General features: G+C 38.6%; 1 protein-coding gene across 1 annotated transcript in view; it reads right to left on the bottom strand.

The window, feature by feature from the left end:
* FAM168A (family with sequence similarity 168 member A) overlaps positions 1-24,325 on the bottom strand; it is a 55,932-nt gene that overhangs the window by 3,482 nt on the left and 28,125 nt on the right. The window contains exons 5-6 of the mRNA XM_044668913.1: positions 2,211-2,353; positions 915-1,089 (exon numbers count right to left, since the gene is read on the bottom strand). Of these exons, the coding sequence (XP_044524848.1) occupies positions 915-1,089; positions 2,211-2,353 (318 nt within the window). The remainder of the gene's footprint in view (positions 1-914; positions 1,090-2,210; positions 2,354-24,325) is intronic.

Genomic DNA, 24,325 nt, shown 5'->3' on the forward strand with positions numbered 1-24,325 from the left:
GAACAAAATTCTACCATATATGGTAGATCCCATTTTGGACCTATTGGTTTGGAGATATCCATGGCAAAGAAGATACAGATGCCTAGCAGACAAGTGGGGATTATTGGCTGGGAGTCTAGAAGACTGTATACAAAGTATATAGGAGCCATCTATATAGAGATAATTGAAATCAAAGAAATGGATCAGATACCAAAAGGAGAGAGAGAAAGTTTAGGGAAAGAGGAAAAGGAGAATCAGGACCATATTTCAAAGTCACTAACAGGTGGTGAAAGGTAAATGATGAACCAGTCAAGGATAAGGTAACTGAAATGACAAAGAAGAGGAGAATAAGGAGCAAGTAGCACTAGTAGTCCAAGAGAGGAAAATAGGTAAAGAAAGTTTGCTCAACAGTGTTGAAAGAGCTGAGGAAAAGTCAAGAGGTTCAAGGATTAAGAAAAGGTCATTCACTTTTGTAATTAAGACACCAAAGAGAATAATTTAATTATTTCTAGGGAATGGATGAGGAGAAAGTTGAGGTAATTCAACTCAACAAGTATGGGGATATAAAGTTAAAAAGGAAACGGTCCCTCCTTTCTGCCATTTTTTACCTTTGTGATCTGGGGCAAGTCCTTTCTCTTCAATGGACTTTGATTTAATTAACCATAAAATGAGAAATTTACACTAGGTGACCTCTTTAAGGTCCTTTCCAATTCTAAATCCCATGACTTGGGATCTAACCCCTCTCTGGGGAAATTTGCATTTTACAAGGACTAAGTAGGTAAGGGCAATATTTACTTCAAGGGGAAAACCCTTTAAAGGTAGAACTGCACTTACTTGGGTTGAAGAGTAACTATTTGTAGAGTGGATATATCAACAAAAGAACTTTTATGCATCTTTCTGTCTCCCTACCTTGGAATGGCAAAAACATTGCTCACCTGCTGACATAGCCATGGTGGTTCCAGCAACCATGCCCATTGCTACCCCATTAGTCCTAGGAGCAGCCACAGGTGCTGGGTAAATAGCTGATGGAATGCTGTTGGGCTGGACGACGGTAGTGTGGTGGATAACATGGGGCTGGGCGGCATACACAGGCTGTGTATAATAAGCTCCCTAGGGAAATACAAATCAACACGAAACACATTTCTTTAGGTGTTGTTCTTGAGGAAGAGAGGAAAGGAAACCTGGCTAGATTTATATCAAGACTATAGCTGTAAAATGTGAAAAGTGGCATGGTAGATGGAGCACTAGACCTAGTTAGGAAAACCAGAGTTTAAATCAAACCTCAGACACTTACTAGCTAGGTGACTCTGATTAAGTCAGTTTCCTCCTTCTGTAAAACAGAGATATTAAGAGCATCTACTTCCCAGGGTTGTGAGAATAAAATGAGATAATATTTATAAAGCACTTTGCAAACTTTAAAGTGATATATATATATATATATATATATATATATATATATATATATATATATGCTGGCTGTTATTCTTATTGTTCAGGAAATCTGGGTTCCAGTCCTGGGTCTACCTCAGTTTGTGGGTTTGAGCAAGCTATTTTCCATCTCTGGCCTCAAACTCCCCTCTAAATGAAGGATCTAAGAGATCTCAGAGGTTTCTTTCACATTCTAAGTCTTAAGGTCCCTTCTAGTTCTGACATTTAGTAGTCTAATGTCCCTTTCAATTCTAACATTCTGTTGGAAGGTCTCCTTTACTTCTGACATTCAAATATTCTATTTACTAAGGTCCCTTCCACCTCTTACATTCAATGTTCTAAGGTCCTTTTCAACTAATTTTCTGTTGAGAGTTCTTTTTGAGAGTCCTTCTAGTTTTATCATTCCATATGTTAACATTCAAAGTTCTAAAGTTCTTCAGCCATACTTGATACTGTTTTAAGATCTTTCCAGTGTTCTATAATATCCCTCTATCCCATTCTAATATTTTGTCTTTTCTAACATTCTAACATTTTCTGTCTCTCTTTCTACCTATCTCTCACTACCATTCTATGATCTATAATGCAAAAGTGATCACCTCTCCTTTAAAGACTTTACATTTAAGAGTAGAGAAGAGTGGAAATGACTCTTAACCCAAGGGAAAAACACGAATGGAATTTAAGGGACTCAGGAGGGCAGACATTTCTGAGGAGAAATAGGTCTCCATGGACCACCTCATATCTCTCCTCCCACCAGTATGTAGGTGCCTGCCTGGGAGAGAAAGTAGAACCTGAATCCCCCATACCTGGGCATACAGGTTCTGCTGGGGATAGGCACTTCGAATAGGGTACATAGCCGTTTGGTAAGGATTAGGTGATGGAGAGTAGGGAGGTGGTGCATTGTTACTCTGGGTGGGTGGGACCTTGTAGGGTGTTCCTGCTGTGTATCCTGTATGGGGACAAAAAAAGAAGATTTCACATTAGTGGACATATAGCACACTACCTCCTAACAGCAGCTAAACCAAGAACATGCATGGCCAAAACAGCTGAAGCCATGTTAGAAACAGATGAGCAAGATGGCATAAGGGAAATAATTCTGTATTAAAAAGGTAAGAGACCTAACTTTTGAGACCCAGCTGTACCACTTTATCACCTTATAAGGTGATACACTGGAAAGAGCACTAGCTTTAGAATCAGAGAATCCACGTTTTCAAATTCTGTCTCTGACACTACCTGTGTGATACCTTGGGCAAGTCACAATGTTCCTGGTACTCAGTTTCTTCATTTGTAAAATTAGGAGTGGAAGGTACAATAGCTGATGTCCTTTCCAATGCAATGATCCTAAGAAGTCAAAGTCTTTCTCTGGGCCTCAATTTTCTCATCAATAAATTGGGAATAATAAACCCAGCTAAAGAGATAGAGTTTGGTCTAATTGTCAGACTCGGGAAATCCAGATAGCGTTGGAGATGTTTGGGGGCTTATAACAAGTCTGCCCACAGATAGTGGGGTTAGAGTAAGCCCCATGTTAGTAGAAAAGCATAGGAAAACATATGGCCTGAGGTCAGTCAAAGTAAAGAGTCAGGAAAACAATATATAATTATAAAATAAACAAAAGAACAAGCATTTTTTAAAAAACATGCAACATCATAATAACCAAGTATGGGCCCAAAGATGAGATATAAAAAGATACCTTTTCCCACCATGGGCATAGAACCATGAATAGTATGTCAAACTTTTAAAATATATTAAACTTTTTTCCCTTTCTTTTTAAAAATTAAAAAAAATAAGGTATTGTCAAAAAAAAGGTATTGCCCTGGGTAAGGGAAGTTAGAGTGAAATACAGGTGATATAAAAAATATCAATAATATATATTTTTTAAAATACTCAGGAAAAATCTGAGGATTGAAGTCCTTTGTTCCCTCTACCTCACAAACATGTATGTATCAGTTGTGTGACCAGAGGTATGTCAATGTCTCAAGCATTCTAAGACTATTAAGTTCAGGAGTGGGTGCAGATTTGCAGTAGAAGAGAGTTTCCTTGTTGAGTATATTATATTAATGAAATCACAGGTTCTATAAAAAATACTCATTTAGTCTAGTTCATGGGGCTAAGGTGCCTCCTTGTGCACAGCAGATGCTCAAAACATATTTGCTGGGGGCAGCTGGGTGGCTCAGTGGATTGAGAGCCAGGCCTAGAGACGGGAAGTCCTAGGTTCAAATCTGACCTCAGACACTTCCTAGCTGTGTGATCTTGGGCAAGTCATTTGACGCCCATTGCCCACCCTTACCACTCTTCTGCCTTGGAGTCAATACACAGTATTGACTCCAAGACAGAAGGTAAGGGTTTTAATGCAATAAAAAAACATATTTGCTAAACAAATGAATGAGGATAAGATGAAAAAATGTGATTATGAAAGCACTCTGAAGGAATATAAGTATTGAGTAGTTCATCCAAACCAGAGGTCTTAGGTTACTACGAGGAATTAATTTTAAATGGAATTCTCTATTTTATTATAACCCAGAAATAAAATAGAGAGTATAAAGAACCCTGGCCTGAGAGTCCGAAAACATGAGTTCGAGTCTTAGGTTCTGCAATCAATTCCCTAAGTGATCTTAAACAAATTTCTTCCCCTTGTTTGACCACAGCCTCTCCATCAACACAAAGAAAGAATGACACTAAATTATTTCTAGGATTCCTGCTAGAGCCAACCAGCTGACAATCTGACAATCTCTAAGGTGCCTTTTCTTTTGTAAACAGCTCCCCCTGGTATGGAGCATAAAGTGAGTTCTTCTGAATCCTCTTAAAAGGGCGATAAAGACAGAACATGCTGGGTGCTGGATCAGAGTGTTAAGCGAGGTTCTACTAACTAGTGGTATGAACCTGCATATAATACTTCTACTTTCTGGACCTCTGTTTTCTCCTACATATAGATGTAAGGGATGCAGAAATGGTTCACTTTTCCTCCAATCCAGCTCTCACCTCATCATCTGTCCTTTCTCTTCCTCTGTTCTTCCCTACCCCCAGCCCTCAATTTCCTCATTTCTTTTTCCATCCCCACCTCTCTTCCTTCCTTTCATCCTTCTTGATTTCCTTCTGGACTTCTTTAATTTCTTCTTCTTTTCCTCCTGCTCTCTCTCTCCTTCTGTCTCTCTAGCCCATTTCCTTCCTATTTTAAATTCCTTGCCTTTGTTACAAGAATTTATGTCCTTTTATTCAATTTTATGCCATTCTTCCTGGAACATTTGGCTAACTGAAGCCTGTTTCCTGTTAATATTAAAATCACCTGCCTGAAACTCGACATATAGAGTGATGTTATTAAGGAAAAACTTTTGACATATCTGAGATAAGAAGCCAAGGGAAGATAAAGAAAGCCTAGAGTTAGAATCAATAAAAAATTTAAAAATCTTCCAAAAGTGATTTATCTATCTGTGGTAGAATTTCCCTGACAGAGACCCCTTTAGTTGTCTTGGTGACATATAAATCTCTTCTCCTCAATTAGCCCACTGTGACTTCCTTAAAATGTAGGTTTGTAATTTTTTTAAGTGTACAATTTTGCAAATTCCATGTTTAAATTGTGTTTTAGCCTTTCCAGTTTTCTTTCTTTTTTTTTTTTTAAATTGTTCTTCACCATTAGAAATATAAGCTCCTTGAAGGGAGGAGCTATCTTTCTTTTAAATACCTCCCTAGTTGCTGCTTGGCATTTTGGAGTCAGGAGGAGCTGGATTCAAATTCTGCCTCTGACCCTGAGAAAGACATTTAATTTCTAATCACCCACAGGCAATTCTCTAATTTATATATAATATAAATTGCAAGACAATTTTTGCTCTTCTTTGGAAAAAGAGTTTCCTTACCAGGGCATTCCTTAAACCAATGAAATCATAAGTCTATGTCCCTACCCTCAAATTCCCTTATCAAATAATATTACATGTAATAGTCTGTATTTTAGTTTATATTTCTATCAGATCTTAAGCAACTTGAGAATAAGGCCTAAGTGTTATCTAAACTGTGCAAGGGTGGGGATCTATGGAGGGGGTAATCAGGTAAGAAAACAACTCACTAGTTTTTATATATGTCCCACAGGATGTAATCAAGTCCCTTTAGAGGAAGATGTCCAGGATTTTTTTATACCTCTTTTTGATTGATCCATGTACTCCATTAAGTAGGGTAGGAATATTCTTACATTTACATGTATGACTCCTGAAGGTCCTAACAGAATTCTGTGCACAGCAGAAATTGAAATAAACCAGCTTCATGCTCCAGCAATGAAAGTAGCCCTTTTGGTGACATGTGTTACTAGTCTCTTGCTAAAAGGTAAGACCAGAGGTTCTCCTGGTCCCTGCGATGGGGGAAGGAGGGATAGGAGGGAAGCTGTGCCAAAAAAGATTAAAAAGGAGAAGCTTAGGCTTCTAACTACTTCCAATAAAGGGGCTGGGAAGACTTCTTCTCCCTCCCTCCTTCCTAGCAGCAGCTGTTGTGGCTTCATTCAAATGACATGAAAGCAGGTGTTTGTGTAGCCTGAAACTGGATCATAAGTCCCTAGCTACCACTTCTGCCCTCACCCTACCCCTTCCCATTGCAGTTCTCAGATGGATGTTTCTAATTTGAGAAGTCTGGGTGCTGGCTGGCAGTGGAAGTGCATCCAGGAGCTATACCCTACTTGGAAGAAAAGATGACCACTGCCAGAGGGTGAACCATGCATACCTGGATGGCCAGGAGCAATGGACTTCCAATGAAGACAGATGTGAAAAAGCGGTAACCTGTTCAACAATTTCATAAAGTGTTTCATATTTTTAGTCCCAACTTCTCAAGAGTCATGGGTCACAAGTTTTTTTTTAAAACCTGCTTATGGATTCCTATGAGTCCTTTACCACATTTTAAGTACATGTTAATGTTCACTTCATAGCATTTTTCATTTAAGCACTTCTTCTGTGTTGGATCATTTCTGGTGACACCTGTGCCATGACCTCAGCTAAAGGGATGAACTTTGAAGTGGCAAGAGCATGGGACAAACCAGAAGGATTAGGAAATAAATTCAGTCTCATCATCTGCTATACTAAGAGTCTAAATGTAAGATATCATGGTTCTATGATGTTAATTGTCTGGAACTCAGTGATTCTAAGATTCTATTATTCTATAGTTTTAAAGTTCTAACATTTTAGGAGTCTAAGTTTCTAGATCTTCTCTAATTTTCTGAGACTCTCACCCAGAATATATCTGGCCTTCCTGGCAAGGAGGCCTGCAATACCCTTTCTGTGCAAGGACAAATATGTTAGGGGAAAGAAAACACAAGAATACCTCAGGGGAAAAATCAAAAGGCACCAAGTTATTGCAGATGAATTTTGTTTCCACATCTAAGAATAACCTTTCCTGATAATGTTTCTTTTTCTTCTTGTTCTGAAATAAGGCTCTGAACATAAATAAAAAATCCTGCCATATAAAAGAACAACATCTGGGAATCTGAAAACCGAATCAGAATGTCATGGGGAGGAGAGATCTTAGAAAATACAAAAGCCAAACATTTCATTTTATAGAAGAGGAAATTGTGTTCCGGAGAAGGGAAGGGAATTGCTCAAGTCCACCAAAAAAAACTGAACTGGGACCAGAACCTAAACCAAATATTCCTGACTCTTGATTCGAGGTTCTTAAAAAACTGCAGTTGGAAGGTACCCCAGAGGCCATTTATTTTGAAACAGAATTGACAAGCAACCTCTAGGCAACATACCTGTGAAGAGTGATAAGAAAATGGAGGTGATGGCTGGAGACCTCTTTCAGCTACAAAGCTACAAAGAGCATTATGATTAAATGAATTTTGTGTAGAGACATATTGTTAATGTTTAAAATTGGGAGTAAAGGAACTAGTAGAGAGAAAAGAAAGATGCTAGTTTCCACTATTCCCAAATCTATCCTTCCAAGCATTCAAGATTAATGTTCCAAAAATATATCCTCCTTGATCAAATTTCCCACCTTAAAATCCTCCAATTGATTCCCCTCTGCCTCTAAGAATCCTGTATATTTAGAGCCTAATCTTCTCTATACAAACATTCTCCTCTAGACAATTGTATTTTCTCCCCCTCACAACCTCTGCTGGTACCATTCCATTCCTGCTGTCCAGGACTAGGCTCACCTTTCCTCTGATCCAAATCTTACTACTCAGCCTCTAGCTTGAATGCTACTTCCTTTATGAATCTATTAATGAACTCATTTTCTTTGCATTTCTAAAGCAGATGGCCATGCATTTAGCATTTATTTACTGTTTCTGGTTAATTATTCTTGCATCATCTTATCTTCCTCTTCGTCAACTGGATATTAGGAGATTAGAGATGTTTCTTACACTTTTATGGTGCCTTGCCCCAATATCATTCTCTAGGTGCCCATAATTGGCACCAAACAACTACATAATGATTGTTTTGCTGAAGAGATAAACGTGGGGTTGGTTTATGGGAATGATTTCTGCCCTGTGTCCCACAAGATTGGGGAAAAGGAATCAAAGAATGTAAATGAAGATATAATTACTCTTAAAGGAGAGATACAATTCCTTGGAAGCCAGAGAAAAAGGAAGAACAAAAACAGTGGTGTGGACACATGGGAATTCCTTTTTCATACAAGTTGTTAGATGTCACTCAGGCACCTTCCAACTTTCAAATTCTATGATTCTGTCTGTGGTCATCCAGTCTTTGTTCAAATGTTTCTAATGAAAAGCAAACCCAGAGTAGCTACGTGGTTCAGCAGATAAAGAGCTAGGTCATGGGTTCAAATCCAGATGCAGACAATTTCTGTGCAACTGTGGGCCAGTTACTTAATACCAATTGCTGAGCTTTTACCACTCTTCTGCCTTGTAATGGGATGTAAAATATGATTTTTTTTCTCTTTCATCTTAATTGGAATTTAATTTTTTCCTTCACTTTTTTTTAACTTGAGTATATGGAATCAGTATTAATATTTTTTATTTTGAAGGATAAGTTTACAATACCTATTAGCTCTAGTAACATTGCATTCCCAAAAGCGTTCGACTATGGAAATCTGCCATTGATTGTTAAATACTATGGGACTTTAATTGATATTTATGTCTGATTTCAGAAGAAGGGATTACTAATGAACCATTGCACAGTGCAAAGAAGCACAAGGTCAAGGAGACTGGGGTTGCCAGGACAGAGAACTTGTCTTAGGGGTTCAAGGAAGTGGCTTTCTGGAAAAGTCCAGACATTAGCCTGGTTTTTACAAGTACTTTGGCTCCCTTATCTCTGTGACTGAATGAAAAATCAGACCAGGGAATCATATCTGCCTTTTACCTCAGACTTTTGTCCCTTTCCTCTTTTATAGTATGGCAATTTTCTGTAGTCCTAGCTGCCAATGGGTAAGTGCAGTATTGCTGCAATTGTCCTGCATGCTTGTAGGATATAAGCTACCACAATTGGACCTTGTTGGTGATTCAAGGACCCATTAGGATTTTAATTTTATACACATAGGATTCTGAGATATATATATATATATTCCAGAATTTTCTCTCTCCTGTTTGGTTTTTAGGTTTCTTTGGGGTTTTTTGGGAGAATTGATTCATATATTTCATTGCTCAGCCATGTATCCCAGGGGTGATTCTAGTGTTGGTTAACACTCTTAAAGGGGGATTGTAAAATAATCCTAAAATCCAAAGTTTAAGATCTTTTAAAGTAATTTTAGGAAAAGAAAATCACCAACACCTTGGACCAAGAAAGTGCCAATAAGGATGCTTGCAGAAATCATGCACATCAAGAGATCCAGAGCAAACTTTTTGAACTGAAGTGGGGGGGGTTTGAACCTATCATTTATTCTGACTGAAAACTCTTATGTCAAAGGGGAATGCTCCCTAATTGGCTTTTTTGTCAATGCATCTATCACTCAAAATAGGGAATGAGATTAGCCCAGGATGATCAGTTCTTGGTTGTCTTTTTTTTTTTTTAAACTCTTACCTTCTATCTTAGAATCAATACTCTGTGTTGGTACTAGGGCAAAAGAGCAGTAAGGGTTAGGGAATGGGGGTTAAGTGACTTGCCCAAAGTCAAATAGCTAGGAAGTGTATAATGCCAGAGTTGAACCCAGGGACCTCCTGTCTCTAGGCCTGGCTCTTAATCCACCGAGCCACTTAGTTGCCAGTTGCCCCCTTGGTTAAGTCTTTCTATCCCTTTTTGATCACTTCTTCCTTTTAGATGTTTAGTAACAATCTATTTTTGTAACCATCTCTTTAATAACATTCTAGAATATTATCAGGAATAGTAAATATCATTGGTATTACTGGCGGCAAACACCATCAATTTTCTTCTCTTTTTGGAAACTGGGACATTTGCCCTTCTCCAGTCATGTGGTACCTTTTCCATTCTTCACATCTTTTTAAAGATCACTCAGAGAAGCTTAGCAATAACATCAGCCAGTTCTTTTGGCAACCAGGGATGGAATTCAATTTGGGGTCTGTTGATCTGAACTTATCAAAGGCAGTTAGCTATGTATTCTTTTATTATTTCCCTACTTATCTTGGCTTTCATTTCTCTATTAGTAATTTTTACTTTATTCTTGACAATTCAAAACTCATTTTGGGGAGAGAAAACAGAATCAAGAAAAGAACTGAGCATCTCTACTTTTTCATCATCTTTTATCGTCATCATTTCAATCAACAATTAATCAGTAAGCAATAATTAACCACCCTCTTTGCATCAGTCACAAGCTAAGTGCTAGGGATGCAAGTACAAAAAAAAAATGAAACAATCCTTACAATGAATTTATATTCAAGTAGATGAGATAAGAAAATATATAAATATAAGTAGGATAAATATGAAATAGCTAGATACAAATATATACAAAGTAGCTAAACAAGGTGGTTTGAGAGGGAGGACACTCACAGTTAGGGAGATCAGAAAAGGCTTCAAGTAGAAGATGGCACCTCTATAGAAAGAGTGAATTTCATCATGAGGGAAGATTCTATGAGGCAAAGTTGAAGAATGAATGAATTCTATGTATGGGGACCCATCAGAACAAAGGCATGTAGCCAGGAGATGGAATGTTGTGTAAGGAATAGAAAGAAGGCCAGTTAGACTGTACAGCACAGTACAGGAAGGGAAGGGAAGTCCAATAAGGCAGAGCCAGGTTGTGAAGGGTCTTCAAAAGCTAAACAGAGGAATTTATGTTTGATCCTAGAGGCAAGAGGCATACAAGGAGACTGACTGAGGGGTAGCTAGGTGACTCGTAGATAAACGGCTAGTCCTGGGGGGTCCTGGGTTCCAATCTGGCCTCAGTCACTTCCTAGTTGTGTGACCCTGGGCAAGTCACTTAACCCCAATTGCTTGGCCCTAATCACTCTTCTGCCTTGGAACCAATACTTAGTATTAATTATCAGACAGAAGGTAGGAGTCAAAATAAATAAACAAATGAATAAATAAACAAATAAAGGAGGATGACTGAGCAGTCACATAGCCAGATCTGCACTTAAAGAAAATGACTTTAGCAACAGTATTAAGGTTGGACTGGAGTGTTGAGAGCCTTATGTCAGGGGAGACCAATTATGGTGTTGTGACAAAAGTCAAGGCAACAGGTGGTCAGAGATCAAATTAAGGCAATAGCTGCATGATTGGGGGAAAAAATCAGATGAGATGTTGTTTAGGGAGAAACGGCAGTTTGGCATCTTACTGTGATATGTGGGGTGAAGGAGAGTGAAGAATCAAGGATAATGCTAAGCTTACAGATCGATCTGGAAGGATAGATAGACCTCTGATGGAAATAGAGAAGTTTAAAAATTTTTAGCACCTAGAGGGAAAGAAAATTAATTCCATTTTGGAAATGATGAGTTTGCAATATCTCAAGGACATCCAGCTGGAAAGCAATTAGTGATGCAAGGCTTTATTTAGCTCAAGACAGGGAATGGGGTTGGATATACACCTAACCATCTATCTAATGATCAAATGACCAATAAATATATTGATATCAGCTGATCAATGGATACACATTATCTTTCTAAGTTTTCTGTCACTGTCTATCTGCGTATCTATGAACCACTGGCATTGCGATAATAGTTAAACCCATGGGAGCTGGGTTTATTTGAGAGACTGAATAGCACGGTGGGTTTGGAGTCAGGAAGACCTAGATTTGGATCCTGCCTCAGTTACCTATTAGCTTCTAGACTGTGGGCAAGTCACTTATTTTCTTTGATTCTCAGTTTCCTCATCTGTAAAATGAGAATAGCAATAGCACTTAACTCACAAGGTTACTGTGTGGCTCAAATGCAATAATTTTATGTAAAATGCTTTACAAACCTTCAAGTGCTATGTTATAGTTCCACTAATCTCAACATCTTCTTTTTCCATAATATAGTTACTGTCCTCACTGGCCACTCATTCTTAGAAAACTAAGCCAAATTTTTCTATTTGTTCTCTATTACTTTTGCTTCCATCTTCTAAACATCTTTTAAGAATCCAGTAAGTCTTTAATTTCCCTGAACCTTCACATTAACCTCTTTACAAAACTCCTTCTACCCTTTAAAAAAAACCCTTACCTTCTATCTTGGAATCAATACTATGTATTGGTTTCAAGGCAGAAGAGTGGTAAGGGCTAGGCAATGGGGGTTAAGTGACTTGTCCAGGGTCATACAGCTAGGAAGTATCTGAGACCACATTTGAACCCAGGTCCTCCCATCTCTAGGCCTGGCTCTCAATCTACTGAGTCATTCAGCTGCCCCTATGCCCTTTTATTTATTAAAAAAAAGCACATTTGTTACATTAAAATTCCCAAGTATCTCCCTCCCTCCCCTTTCTACACTAGAGAAGGCATCATTTGACAAAAATGCTATATGCATATGTAAAACTATGTCTTGTTTATTTCTATTAATTCTTTCTCTGTAGGTGGGTATACACACTATTCTTCAAACTATTTCTTATCAGAATTTCTTATGCATCTTTTGAATTTATTTTTGGAGAGCTTTCCACTCCATCCTGTACTGATTCCTGTAGTCTTTTTGTCAATGGGATGCTGCCTATCTTGCCTCTGAAATCTGATCTTGAAAATTCCAGAGTTTGTGCCAGACTTTACCCAGCTTCTATCTCTAGCACAAATTCCAAAATGAGATGGTCATTTCCCTTGAGGTTCCCAACATTTTAACTTTAGCAGCCAGTTGGTAAGAACCTCACCCTGAAAATGAGAATAAAGTTCATATTTTGGATGACATCTAAAATGCAACAGGCACTGGAAATCCATAAAATTCAACTAAAGTAATTAACTGAGTTTAAATACATAGTACAAGAATAAAAGATAATCTGTGATCACAGTTAGGAACCAAGGGCCAAATAGGCAATAGCATTCAGGAAAAGATTTCTAACAACCTTCCTAACTCCCAAGCCAATCCTTTCATAATTCAAAGCACCAAGTGGGACTGAGCCAAGGATCTGGGGGTGGAATATAGGCAGTGGTCACAATAGCTGCAATAGCCTCCAGAGCCCACCCAAGCTCCCACCAGCATCCAGAACAGCAATTCCCTTCCCTTCCTGGAAGCATGAAATTTTCATTAAGACAAGCCAAGAAATCATTTGCTGCTCTGCTTTTAGCAGAAAGTGCTCCTGAAAACATACAGATTAATTACTCCAGCATGGCGCTGGGCCAAACTTTGATCTATTGCCCATTCTCCTCATTTATTTCCTCTTTCTGTCTAGGTGGTTTGTGGTACACGACAATGTCACTTCTGTTTGTGCCTTCATTGATCTTCGTCCAAATCTTCTCTATGTTTCCCTTTCTTTGGTTCCTGGATCCCACTACCACATTTCTCCAATTAGTTTTCTTCTCTACTTAGAGCACAAGGACTCTCATTCAGGTCTTCATCTGAGCTAACTTAATTGGTCTCCCTGGTCCCTGTCTCTCCCTATTTTCCAATCTGTCCCCCAACCAGCTGCCAAATGTATACTCTTGAAGCACAGTTCTGACTATGGATCTTCTTGGCTGAAAAAGCTCCAGTGATTTCCCTTTCACATGAAGCTTAAACATTAAACTATTTCTGTAACTATGCAACATCCTCAACAAACTGACTCCAGCCTGTCTTTTCAGGATGATGACACATTATTTCCTCAAACTATCTATGTTCCATCCAAAATAGCTTTATATTCACATGATTCCTTATATACTGCATTCTATCTCCTACTTCAATCAATTAACTAATAAGCACTGTGCCTAAACTCTGGGAATTCAAAAAGAGGCAAAAGAAAGTCCCATGAAACTCGAATTAGAGATGATAAAAAATAAATGACTATATAGTGGATAAATAGGAAATAAGAGAGGAAAGGGGTTGGAATGAGTTTTTAGGGATTAATTTTAGAGTTTTCTGAAGGAAGTCAGGGAGTTCATTAAATAGAGATAAGGAGGAAGAACATCCTAGGCATGAGAACAGGCAGAGAAAATGCCCAGAACCACAAGATGGAGTGTCTTGTTTGTTAAACAGCAAGGAAGCCAGTGCCACTTGATCAAGGGATATGTGGAAAGCAAGACACAAGGAGAATGGAAAGGTAGGGGAGGGCTAGGTTATGAAGCCAAACAGCATTTTGTATTTGATCCTGGGGGCAATAAGGAACCATGGTAGCTTATCATATAGGGGGGAGGCAGTCAGATGTGTTTTAGAAAAATCATTATGGTGGCTGAATGGAAGATGGCCTGAATTGAGGAGAGTCTTTAGGCAAGCAGATCCACCCATAGACAATATTTTGCAATAATCCAGCTGTGAGGTGATCAGGGCCTATATCAGAGTGGAGGCATTGTCAAGAGGAGAGAAGGGGGCATTTTTCAGAGATGTTGCAAAGGTAAAATCAGCAGGCCTTGGCAACAGATTGGATATGGTGGAAAGACAGTAAGGAGTCCACAATGATAGGATGAACCTGAGGGACTGGGAGATAGTGTTGCCCTCTACATTAATAGGGAAGATGGGGGGAGTTTAGCAGGGGAAGATAGTAAGTTCTGTTTTAAATATATTGAGTTTAAGATATCTAATGAACATCCAGTTTGAGATGTTTGAAAGGCAGTGGGAGATGTGAGAATACAGGTCAGTAAAGAAGTTAGGACAAGAAAGGCAGATTTGGGAATCGTGTGTGTGTGTGTGTGTGTGTGTGTGTGTGTGTGTGTGTGTGTGTGTGTGTGTGTACATATATTTTTTTCTGTAGCACTATTTCTATCTTTTGATTCTAGATCTAGAAAAAGTGGAATGTTTCTTCTGTCTGCCCCAGGATAGTCCTTCATGTATTGAAAAAAGTTATTTCTGCCCCCCTCTCCCTCATTCTTTTTCTTAGGCTGAAAGTACCTCTCACTTGCAATTCTATTTTCTATATTGTAGCTTCCCTTTATGATAGATGCATTGTAGGCAATTCTCTCCCTTCTTTTTGCTTTTAAAGTCCTCTGAGATAAATTTTCAAGATTCCAGACAAATACATTCTTACTAGCCCTGGTTGGTGCATATTATGTGTGGTCTCTCCTACCTTTTGAGGTAGAAGGCTCATAACCTTGTCATTATCCTCAACTCTTCATTCTACTTTTTTCCACATATCCAATTAGTTCCAAATCTTGCCATTTCTACCTTCTCCAAATCTCTCACATCTGACCTCTTTTCTCCACTCACACAACTCCTATCTTAGTTCAGGATTTCATGAACTCTTTTCAAGATTATTGCAAGAGCCTCCTAATTGGTTTCTCTGCCTCATCTCTCCCTACTCCAGTCTATCCTCCATAAAGCTGCCCAAGTAATTTACCTTCAGCACAGATTGGACTATTTCATCCTCCGACTCAATAAACTCCAGGAGATTCCTATTGACTTTCCAATCTGCCTTTCCTTTTTTTCATTGTACATTAATTTCCCTCTTTCATTCATGAGTCCAGCCAAACTAGGCTTTCTCTCTATTCCTCATACATAACTCTCCTTCTTCTGGCTCTGTGCCTTTGTACTGGATCTTATCACACAACTAGAATAACCCCTTTCTTATTCACACTTTAGTCTAGTCACAGTTCCTCTAAGACTCAAACCCTATCTTCTTTTTTTTTTTTAAACCCTTCCCTTCTGTCTTGGAATTAATACTCTGTATTGGTTCCAAAGCAGAAGAGTGGCAAGGGCTAGGCAATGGGGATCAAGTGACTTGCCCAGGGTCACATGGCTGGGAAGTGTCTGAGGCCAGATTTGAACCTAGGACCTCCTGTCTCTAGGCCTGGCTCTCAATTCACTGAGCCACCCAACTGCCCCCTCAAACCCTATCTTCTGCATAATTTCACAGCAACTAGTGCCCTCCCTCTTAAATTACCTTGTATGGAACTTAAAAAAATTTATGCTCTATACACTTGTCTCTTCCATTAGAATGTAACCTCTTGCCAGCAGGAATTATATTTGTCTCCTCAGTGCCTAGCACAGTACCTGGAATCTAGTAGCAGCCTAATAAATATTTGATTGGTTTAAAGAGATGAAATTGGCACAAAAGCAATATGCAGCAGCAATAACTTATTTCTGCTACATCTTTCCTTTATGCCAAATTAATATCTGTATGACATGTTTATTACCCACTTCTGCTTGGAGAGACGATCTGTGGCATGCTTCTAACAGAGGGTTTTTTTCTTTTTTTTCTTATCCTCATTCAATTGCTCTCTGTAATTCATCCTCTTTGGGTTTGTATTATATTTGTTTGTGTGTATTTATTTATTTTAAGAAACCCTTACCTTCGGTCTCAGAATCAATACTATAGTTTCTAAGGCATATCAGTAAAGGCTAGGCAATGGGGGTTAAGTGACCCAGCTAGGAAGTGCCTGAGGCTACATTTGAACCCAGGCCCTCCTGTCTCCAGTCTGGCTCTCTATCCACTGAGCCATTGAGCTGCCCCTTCTATATGTTTTTTAAAAACTTCCAAATTAATTAATGCAATAACATGTGTGGCAAAACCTGTCTGGACAACAATGTACCTTCAGAAGCCTTATAAACAGCTAGCTTCATATACTAAAGAAATAACACATTTCACATAGCTTCAAAATTTTATATAACCTTTTAAAATGCAAAAAATCAGTTTGGGGTATTAAAAAGAAAAATCTCTTAAATCGTAAATTAAATAACTAGCCTCCTTTGAAAATTCTGTTCCTGGTCCAACTAAATAAAGAGGAAAAAAAGCATTTCAGAAAATTACAATTGCACACATAGTTGTTCACGGAACAAAAGCCTAAAGAAAATGTATGAAGGAGCTGTTAATTTCACAGGGAAAAATAATTCCTGCCTGCAAGGCAAATTTTATACTGTGAAAAGGGTACCATTTTCATCTATTTAGACAGTTTTCTTAAACCGCAATTGCCACCTTTTGCCTTTCCTGCAAACACAATTTTCTTCTAAATCCATGTACTAATTACATCTAAAAAAACCCAAGTTGGTCTAATTCACAAACTACTTGGAGTAGTTTAATTTTAGTCCTTATTTCATGAAGAGTTTAGAGCTAGGGTCAAAGTAACAAGAAATACTTTTTTTTCCTGCTCTTCATATGCATTACAGACAATGGAAATCACTGGTCTTGTCAATGAAAGCATATTGAAAGACATTCCACTGTCATACAAAGCAGAAATACTACAAATCTGCTGTTTGGAGCCCCAGTCCACAAGGTAAAGGCTAAACTGTACTTTTAGTGACTTATGTGATTTATTCAAATTCATATTAATCTTATACACTGAATGAACGGTCTGTATGAAAAATGAAAAATGTTGAAATACCACTCCTCTAAAGTCTCTTCCCTACCACCCCCCCCACAGAGATGGGGAATGACAATCCTCCAAGTTCAAAGCATCCTTGTGCTTTAGATTTTTTTTTAATTTCTAACAATAGATTGCTTTCTGAGGTTGACAAAGAATGGTTTCTGTCAAACCTTCAAAGCACATTCTTTTTGCACATTTGTAGCAAAGCTTCAAAGTTCCTTCACATTTTCCTCCTCTCCATTACCACCACTTACTGATGAAACATGATTATATTAAGGATTTTCAGTATTAATGCCATCTGTTTCTGGAGGAAGCCATTTGGAAAATGGATTCTAGATCTCAGTTCAAGAGCAGTAAAATAATTGATAAAATCTTGAAAATCTTCCTAATCTCCAGGTTGCTGAGGTGAAGGATTACTCAGAGAGAGGAACTCGGGTGCTATGAGCACAATACAGGGCTACACTCAGAAAGGCAGAAAGATGACACCTGAACTGAAGTGGGTGTCTCCTCCCAAGGGCAAGAGTAGGCAAGGCTGGCCACTGCATGCTGGAAGGCTTCTCATGATCTCCTACTTCTCCCTTCTGTATTTCTTCTTCTTCTTTTTTTAAACCCTTACTGTATATTGGCTCCAATGCAGAAGAGTGGTATGGGTAGGCAATGGGGGTCAAGTGACTTGCCCAGGGTCACACAGCTGGGAAGTGTCTGAGGCCAGATTTGAACCGAAGACCTCCGTCTCTAGGCCTGGCTCTCATTCCACTGAGCTTCTGCATTCCTTCTTGATACTGTTGCTTTTCTGCTAAGATTCTATCTGACCTGCTTCTCTTGAACACCTATCTTGCTAATGATGTCATAAGTTCCATCACACTAAAGGAAAAACCCATGAGCTCATATCTGGATTAAAATAGTAAATTCACTTTGGTTTCATAAGCTCTGAGCAGTGATGAATAAATGTCTAAGAGCAAAGTCATATTTCCCTGTTATTTCCTCCTGTGAAATCCTAGATCTTTCTTCCACAGATTCTTCTATGTATAATGCCCAATGTTTTCACTATAGAGTCATAATGAAGTACTGTTAGCACTAAGCATTGTCTATTTAAAGACTTCATCAGATCAGCAAGTTTCATCCATCCTAAGAAATATTCTATTTTTAATCTAAAGTTGACTTTGATGAGATAATATACCAAAAACATTGAATGTGTTCCTGTAAAGTTGTACATACCTCAGTTTTGAATGTGTTCCTGTAAAGTTGTACATACCTCAGTTTTTTTAAAAATGAGTCATTTATGTAGCTTGCTTTTAAAAAAGAATTCTATGGTAAATTTAAAATTAAAGAATTTTAGGATCATACATTCTCCAAGTTGTGAAGGTGCTTCAGAAGTCAGTTAGTCCAATCCATTAATTCCCTCTATAACAGTGATGGTAAACCTATGGCACAGATGTCAAAGATGGCTCACAGAATGCTCTGTGGACATGCAGCCACCTTCCCCCACCCAGTGTTTGTTATTAGAAAAGTAGAGGGACTTGGTCGGAGTTGCTCCCGTCTCCCTCTTACTTAAAGATATTTTTTCACATCCCCTGCCCCTCTGCCCAGCAGCCCAATGGGAACACTTTCTCCCTCCCCTGTGTGGGGTAAATTGGGGGTGGGGCAGCAGGGGCATGCCCAGAACCCAGTGGGGTTGGGGGAGGGCCACTCTAATCTCTAAAAGGTCCACCAGAGTTGGAGGGGTTATTGACATATGAAGATGTAAAACTGGAGAAATTCTGTATAAGGCAAACTGTTTAACTTTTCATCCCCTCCTGAATGGAATGTTTTGCTTTGAGACTCAATGAGTTCCCTCATCACCGGAAATGGTTAAGCAGATCACCCCTCTAGTAGAGACTGGACTAGATGATCTCAGAGGTACTCTCCCCAAACCCTCAATCAGATGGGTGGTTGGGTCCCCTGAAAGCAGATATTTTATGTCTGTATATTTGTTGTTGTTCAGTTGTTTTAGTCACATCCAAATCTTTGTGACAAAGAAGTAGTGGTTTGATATTTTCTTCTCCAGCTCATTTTACAGATGGGGTGAATAGGGTTAAGGGACTTGCCCAGGGCCACACACCTATAAAGTATCTGAAGCTAAATTTGAATTCAGGAAGATGAGTCCTAGCACTCTATACACATACACACTTTATAACATAAACATCTTAGAATAAGGAGATTAGACTAAATGATCTCTAGGGGTCTCCAGTTCTAAAGGCCTAGGTTATAAGACATTTTTCCTCTCTGAGTTTGTGTTCTCTAATTCTTCCCAGCCCTGACATTCTTTCATTCAAAGGTTCTAAAGGCCTTTCAAACTCTGACATATTTCTAACTTAAAATATGACTCTCATTTATTCCATCTGTAAAACATTTACTAAATATCTAGTAAGTTAGGCACTGTCCTAAGAGCTTGAGATATAAAGAAAAATTAAACCAGCCCTGCCCTCAAAGAGCTTAAAATTCTTTGTTAAAATTGTAAACTCCCTTTCTACTACTGGTCTTTAGGGTTCTACCCTCTATGGCCACACATGGTAAGCCCATTTCCTCTGCTCCAAGAGACTTCTCATATTTGAAGGCAGTACCATACCAAGACTTCTCTGATTCAGGCTAAATTATATCCCTAATTCCTTCAACTCATGTATATAAACCATTTGTATGGTCAAGTAAGTGGGAAAAGATGAGTGTGGAATAAAGAGGATAGCATCTATCTTATCTCACCAGAGGAGGGGTGTTGGTGGGGGATACACACTTTTTTAAAGCAGAATTTTATTTCCAAATAAAGAGCTACCTTTTCTCTTTCCCAACTTCCTACTGCTCATTGAGAAAGAAAAACAAAAGCTTTGGGGGATGCCCTCTAACTAAATTTTCTGGTAAACTAGAAGCCAGCTTTTAAGGGCAAAAATATTTTTTGTATATTTACCTTTTTGAGGGGTTGAGATGCTCAAGGGCATATAGCTAGTGGCAAAGTTAGCATTAAGAGAACTTTAAAAGTTTTTCAAAGAGCTGTTGTTTTCAGGAGACCAAGGTATGAACACCAGCTCTGCTACTTAGTAGCTTTAAGACATTGGGGGAATCCATCCCCTCTCTAAGTCTTACTTTCCCTTTTTTTAAAAAATATTTTCCCATAGTTACATGTTTCATGTTCTTACCTCTCCCCCACCCCCACCTCCCGTAGCCAACACACAATTCCACTGGGTTGTTACATGCAAAATTGATTAAGACCTAATTCCATATTATTGATCGTTGGACTAGAGTTATTGTTTAACATCTACATCTGCAATAATATCCCCATCAGCCCATGTATTCAAGTAGTTGTTTTCCTTCTGTGTTTCTGCTCCTGTCACAGTTCTTCCTCTGAATGTGGATAGTGTTCTTTCTCATAAGTCCCTCTGCCTTGCTCTAGATCTTATTTTCCCATTTTGAAAAAGGGGTACAACTATCTTTGCATTATATTCCTTGGAAAGTTGGAAACAACTTTGTAAACTGATCCAAGTTCTAGTTTTTTGACTGGTCTCACTTTTTCAAAAAAGGCAAATAAGCACCTCCCAAGTCACCTGTGTTATAAATCCAAATGTTCAGATACTGGATGTGCTTACAGCAAAACTTGATCACATGTTAGTGCTTTCCATGATGGAAAGGCTGAAGACAGCTTGTCAGAGAAGATACTGCTGGATTGTGACTGCAAGTCAATTAGAAATAATGTTACCACTCATGTTTACAGTGCTCTATAGGTTACAAAGGACTCTCCCATCCATGAGCTCAGCTGGTTCTTAGATCAACTTTGTCATAAAGGCTGTGCAGGGGGTATCTCCATTTTTACTAATGAGACATCTACAACTTAGAGAGAAGAAAGAGCTTGTCAAAGGTCACATAATGTATCACAGGCAGATCTATGACTAGATCTCAAGTCTTCTGATTCTAAGCCCAAAGTTCTATTCTAGTCTGCTGCCTTTATACATTACAATATTTACAAAATGTATTTGGAAAATTGTCTCATCATTGGTGGTAGTTGATGCTGGTTTCTCAGAAAGAAAGCTCTGCCACATCCTACCAAACTGGGAAGACTGAGGATGGGCCCAGGGATGAACCATCATTAAAGGATTAACTTTGCTAAATTCAGAGAGGCTCAGAGATATGGTTATGAGATTTTTTTTTCTTTCTTTTTTTTGGTAGGGAAGGAGAGAGAAAAGAGGGACAAACTCATGAAATTGCCAACTGAAGTACGGAGTAGTTACCTTTTTTTTCCTCTCATGGAAGGGAGGGTCCACTTGGATGAGATTACAGATCTTTGAAGTGCTGACATAGTTACAAATTATATTAGTATGTGGTGAGAACAAATGACCAAAGTCATGGGTATAAGGGAGGTAGTAGAAAGGGAAGGAGCTTATGCTAGGCCTTCTCCCACCCTCCATAAGCTTGAAGAGACAATACAGTATAGTGACAAGAACACTAGACTTGGATTCAAACTCTTAAACATTGCATAACCCTCAGCTAATCAAAATCTCTTTGGGCCATGGTTTCCTTCTCTGTAAAATCAGAGGGCTGGATTACATGATTTCTAAGGTCCTTTCAGGTTCACATTCTTTGGTCACTGGAAGATATAAAACAAATGATCTTTTCCTTGGAATCAATCAAGAAATCAATCATAGAAGAATTAATCTGATGGGAAGGGAGAGGAGCTTCCCAGGCAGTCACAGGGCTCTTTTTCTTGCTCTAGGCATTAAATTTGAACATTGCTCAGAACATATATAATCCAGAGCTGAGATCTTGAGACAATAGGTGGTCCTTTTCTCTACATGGATAATAATGTCAAAAACAATTCTCACTGTGGATACAATCAGACCTCAGGCCTCTAGGAATGAAGTGCTCTAATGGATATGAGTTTCTCAGGGACTCGAGGTTCTACTCTTTTGATCATTAATTTTTTTTAAAGATTATTTAAACATGTGGGATGAAAATCCTTCTAAAATGGAGTTTATAGTAATACAGGGATGCTTTACTCAAATGGGAAAGGCTGCCCTCTCCAGAGCATGAGCCTAGCAAAACAAATCAGTCAGAACAATTGAAAAGATTAGTTTAAAACATTCTCATCTCTTAAGGGGTCTATGCTGTTATTAATAACAATAATGGTCTTTTCTTCCAGCCCTCTGATGTCCCATCATAGCACTGGAGGTGACCCATGGTTCTAAAAGTCTGTTATAACAAGATAATACCAAATAACAGCTGGAAAGGTAAGGAATACCCTGGCAGACATATCACACAAGAGGAATTCCAAGCAAGGTCTTTCAGATACTACATTCAGAAAGCAGTACATTGGAAAGACAGATGGATTTGGAGTCAGAGGATCAGAATTCAAATCCTGGCTCTGCCACTTACTATCTGTGTGATCATAACCAGGTCATTTAGCCTCCTGAAATCCCAGTTTCTTCAACTATAAACAGATGCGGTTTGGAATAGATGATCTCCAAGATCATTTCCTCTTCTACATCTATGATGCCAAGGTCTAAGGCAGCATTGGCAAAGGTTTTCAAGTCTGTGTGCTCAAAGTGCAACTTCAAGCTGCCTGTGAGTTCCCCACATTACCCCAGAGAGTGGAGGGAGGGAGTGCTCACTTTGGGCAGCTGGACAAACGGGCAGAGCATACAAATAATGTCCTTGGACACTGGAGAAAAAGGGGAACAGAGCAGCTCCCACCTCCACCTGCCCAATCCTCCCCCCACCGCCAGCTGGGAATGGAGGTATTGTATAGCAAGGGAAGGAGTATTTACAATGATGAAATAACATTCTTAAATTATAAACAATTAATAATAATTATGACGAGAATAACTTACATTTATCTAGCATTCTGAAGTATGGGGGGGCTCTTCCCCCCTACAATGTGTGATTCTAATCTTCTGGGCTTTGGAGTGGTATGGTTTTTAAAAAATAGATTTTCCTATTTTCTTTCTTGTTGGGTCACACCATATCTTCCTGCAATAATCTCCATTCTCTTCCCTTCTAATCTGCTATGGTCTGGAAGACCATTATAACAAAACATGTTTGCATGAAGTATAAAACAAGATCAATAAATTGTCTCTGAATGAGAGCCTGAGAGGTTCCCTTATGTATGAAGCATATATTTTTACTGAATGGGCTTTCTTCTAGATCAGGTTCTGAAGGCTCATGGTTTTTGGTTTTAATTTAGAATCCATAGATTTACAGAGTGTTCCAGAAGGAAGAGATTTAAGAGATGACCCAATTCATCTCCATCATTTTATAGATAAAAAACAGAGATCTACAGAAAATGACTCATTTGCCCAAAGGTCATATAGCTGGCTAGTAACAAAGTAGGGCCTTGAACCCAGATCTCCTGACTCTTAAGTCTGATGCCCTTTCCCACAATACCACATTATTTTCCAGTTAACTAAAGTCAAACAGACTCAGCTCCATACACAATTGCATAAATTTAGTTCCTCAAATTAATAGCTATTATATTGAAATTGTTTCTTAAATGAATTAGGGGGGAAATTGGAAGTTAAAATAAAATTTTAGTGAGTCTGCTGCTTGGAACCTCCAGTTTATGTTTTCTGTTTAGCCACTTCTCTTTGAGAAACAGAATCGTCAGCCTCTGGAAGCATTGGCTACCCACTCAAGAGAACAAGCAACATATCTGATTTGTCAGCCAAAAGTAAAATGAATCTGGTGATTTTAAAAATGATCATTCAGATGTCTGATTCTGACTCATTATAATGACACCCATTTATCCAAGAAAATTCCAAAGGATCCATGATGGAAAATGTTATCCACCTTCAGAGAGGATTAATGAACTCCGAATGCAGACTGAAGCATTTTTTTAACTTTAAAATTTTTTATTCGGGTTTTTTTTTTTTGGTCTATGTTTTCTTTTGTGACATGGCCAATAAAGAAATATGTTTTATATGACTTAATATGTATAATCAATATCAAATTGTTTGCCTTCTCAAGGAGAAGAGAAAAGGAACAAATTTGGAATTCAAAATTTTTAAAAATAATATTAAAAAATTTTTGCATGTAAATTGGGAAATGTCTAACAAAATAAATAAAAATATATTTTAAGGGGCAGCTGGGTAGCTCAGTGGAGTGAGAGTCAGGCCTAGAGACAGGAGGTCCTAGGTTCAAACCCGGCCTCAGCCACTTCCCAGCTGTGTGACCCTGGGCAAGTCACTTGACCCCCATTGCC

This window comes from Gracilinanus agilis, chromosome 3 (genome assembly GCF_016433145.1).
Source record: "Gracilinanus agilis isolate LMUSP501 chromosome 3, AgileGrace, whole genome shotgun sequence".
NCBI classification, from domain to species: Eukaryota; Metazoa; Chordata; class Mammalia; order Didelphimorphia; family Didelphidae; genus Gracilinanus; species Gracilinanus agilis.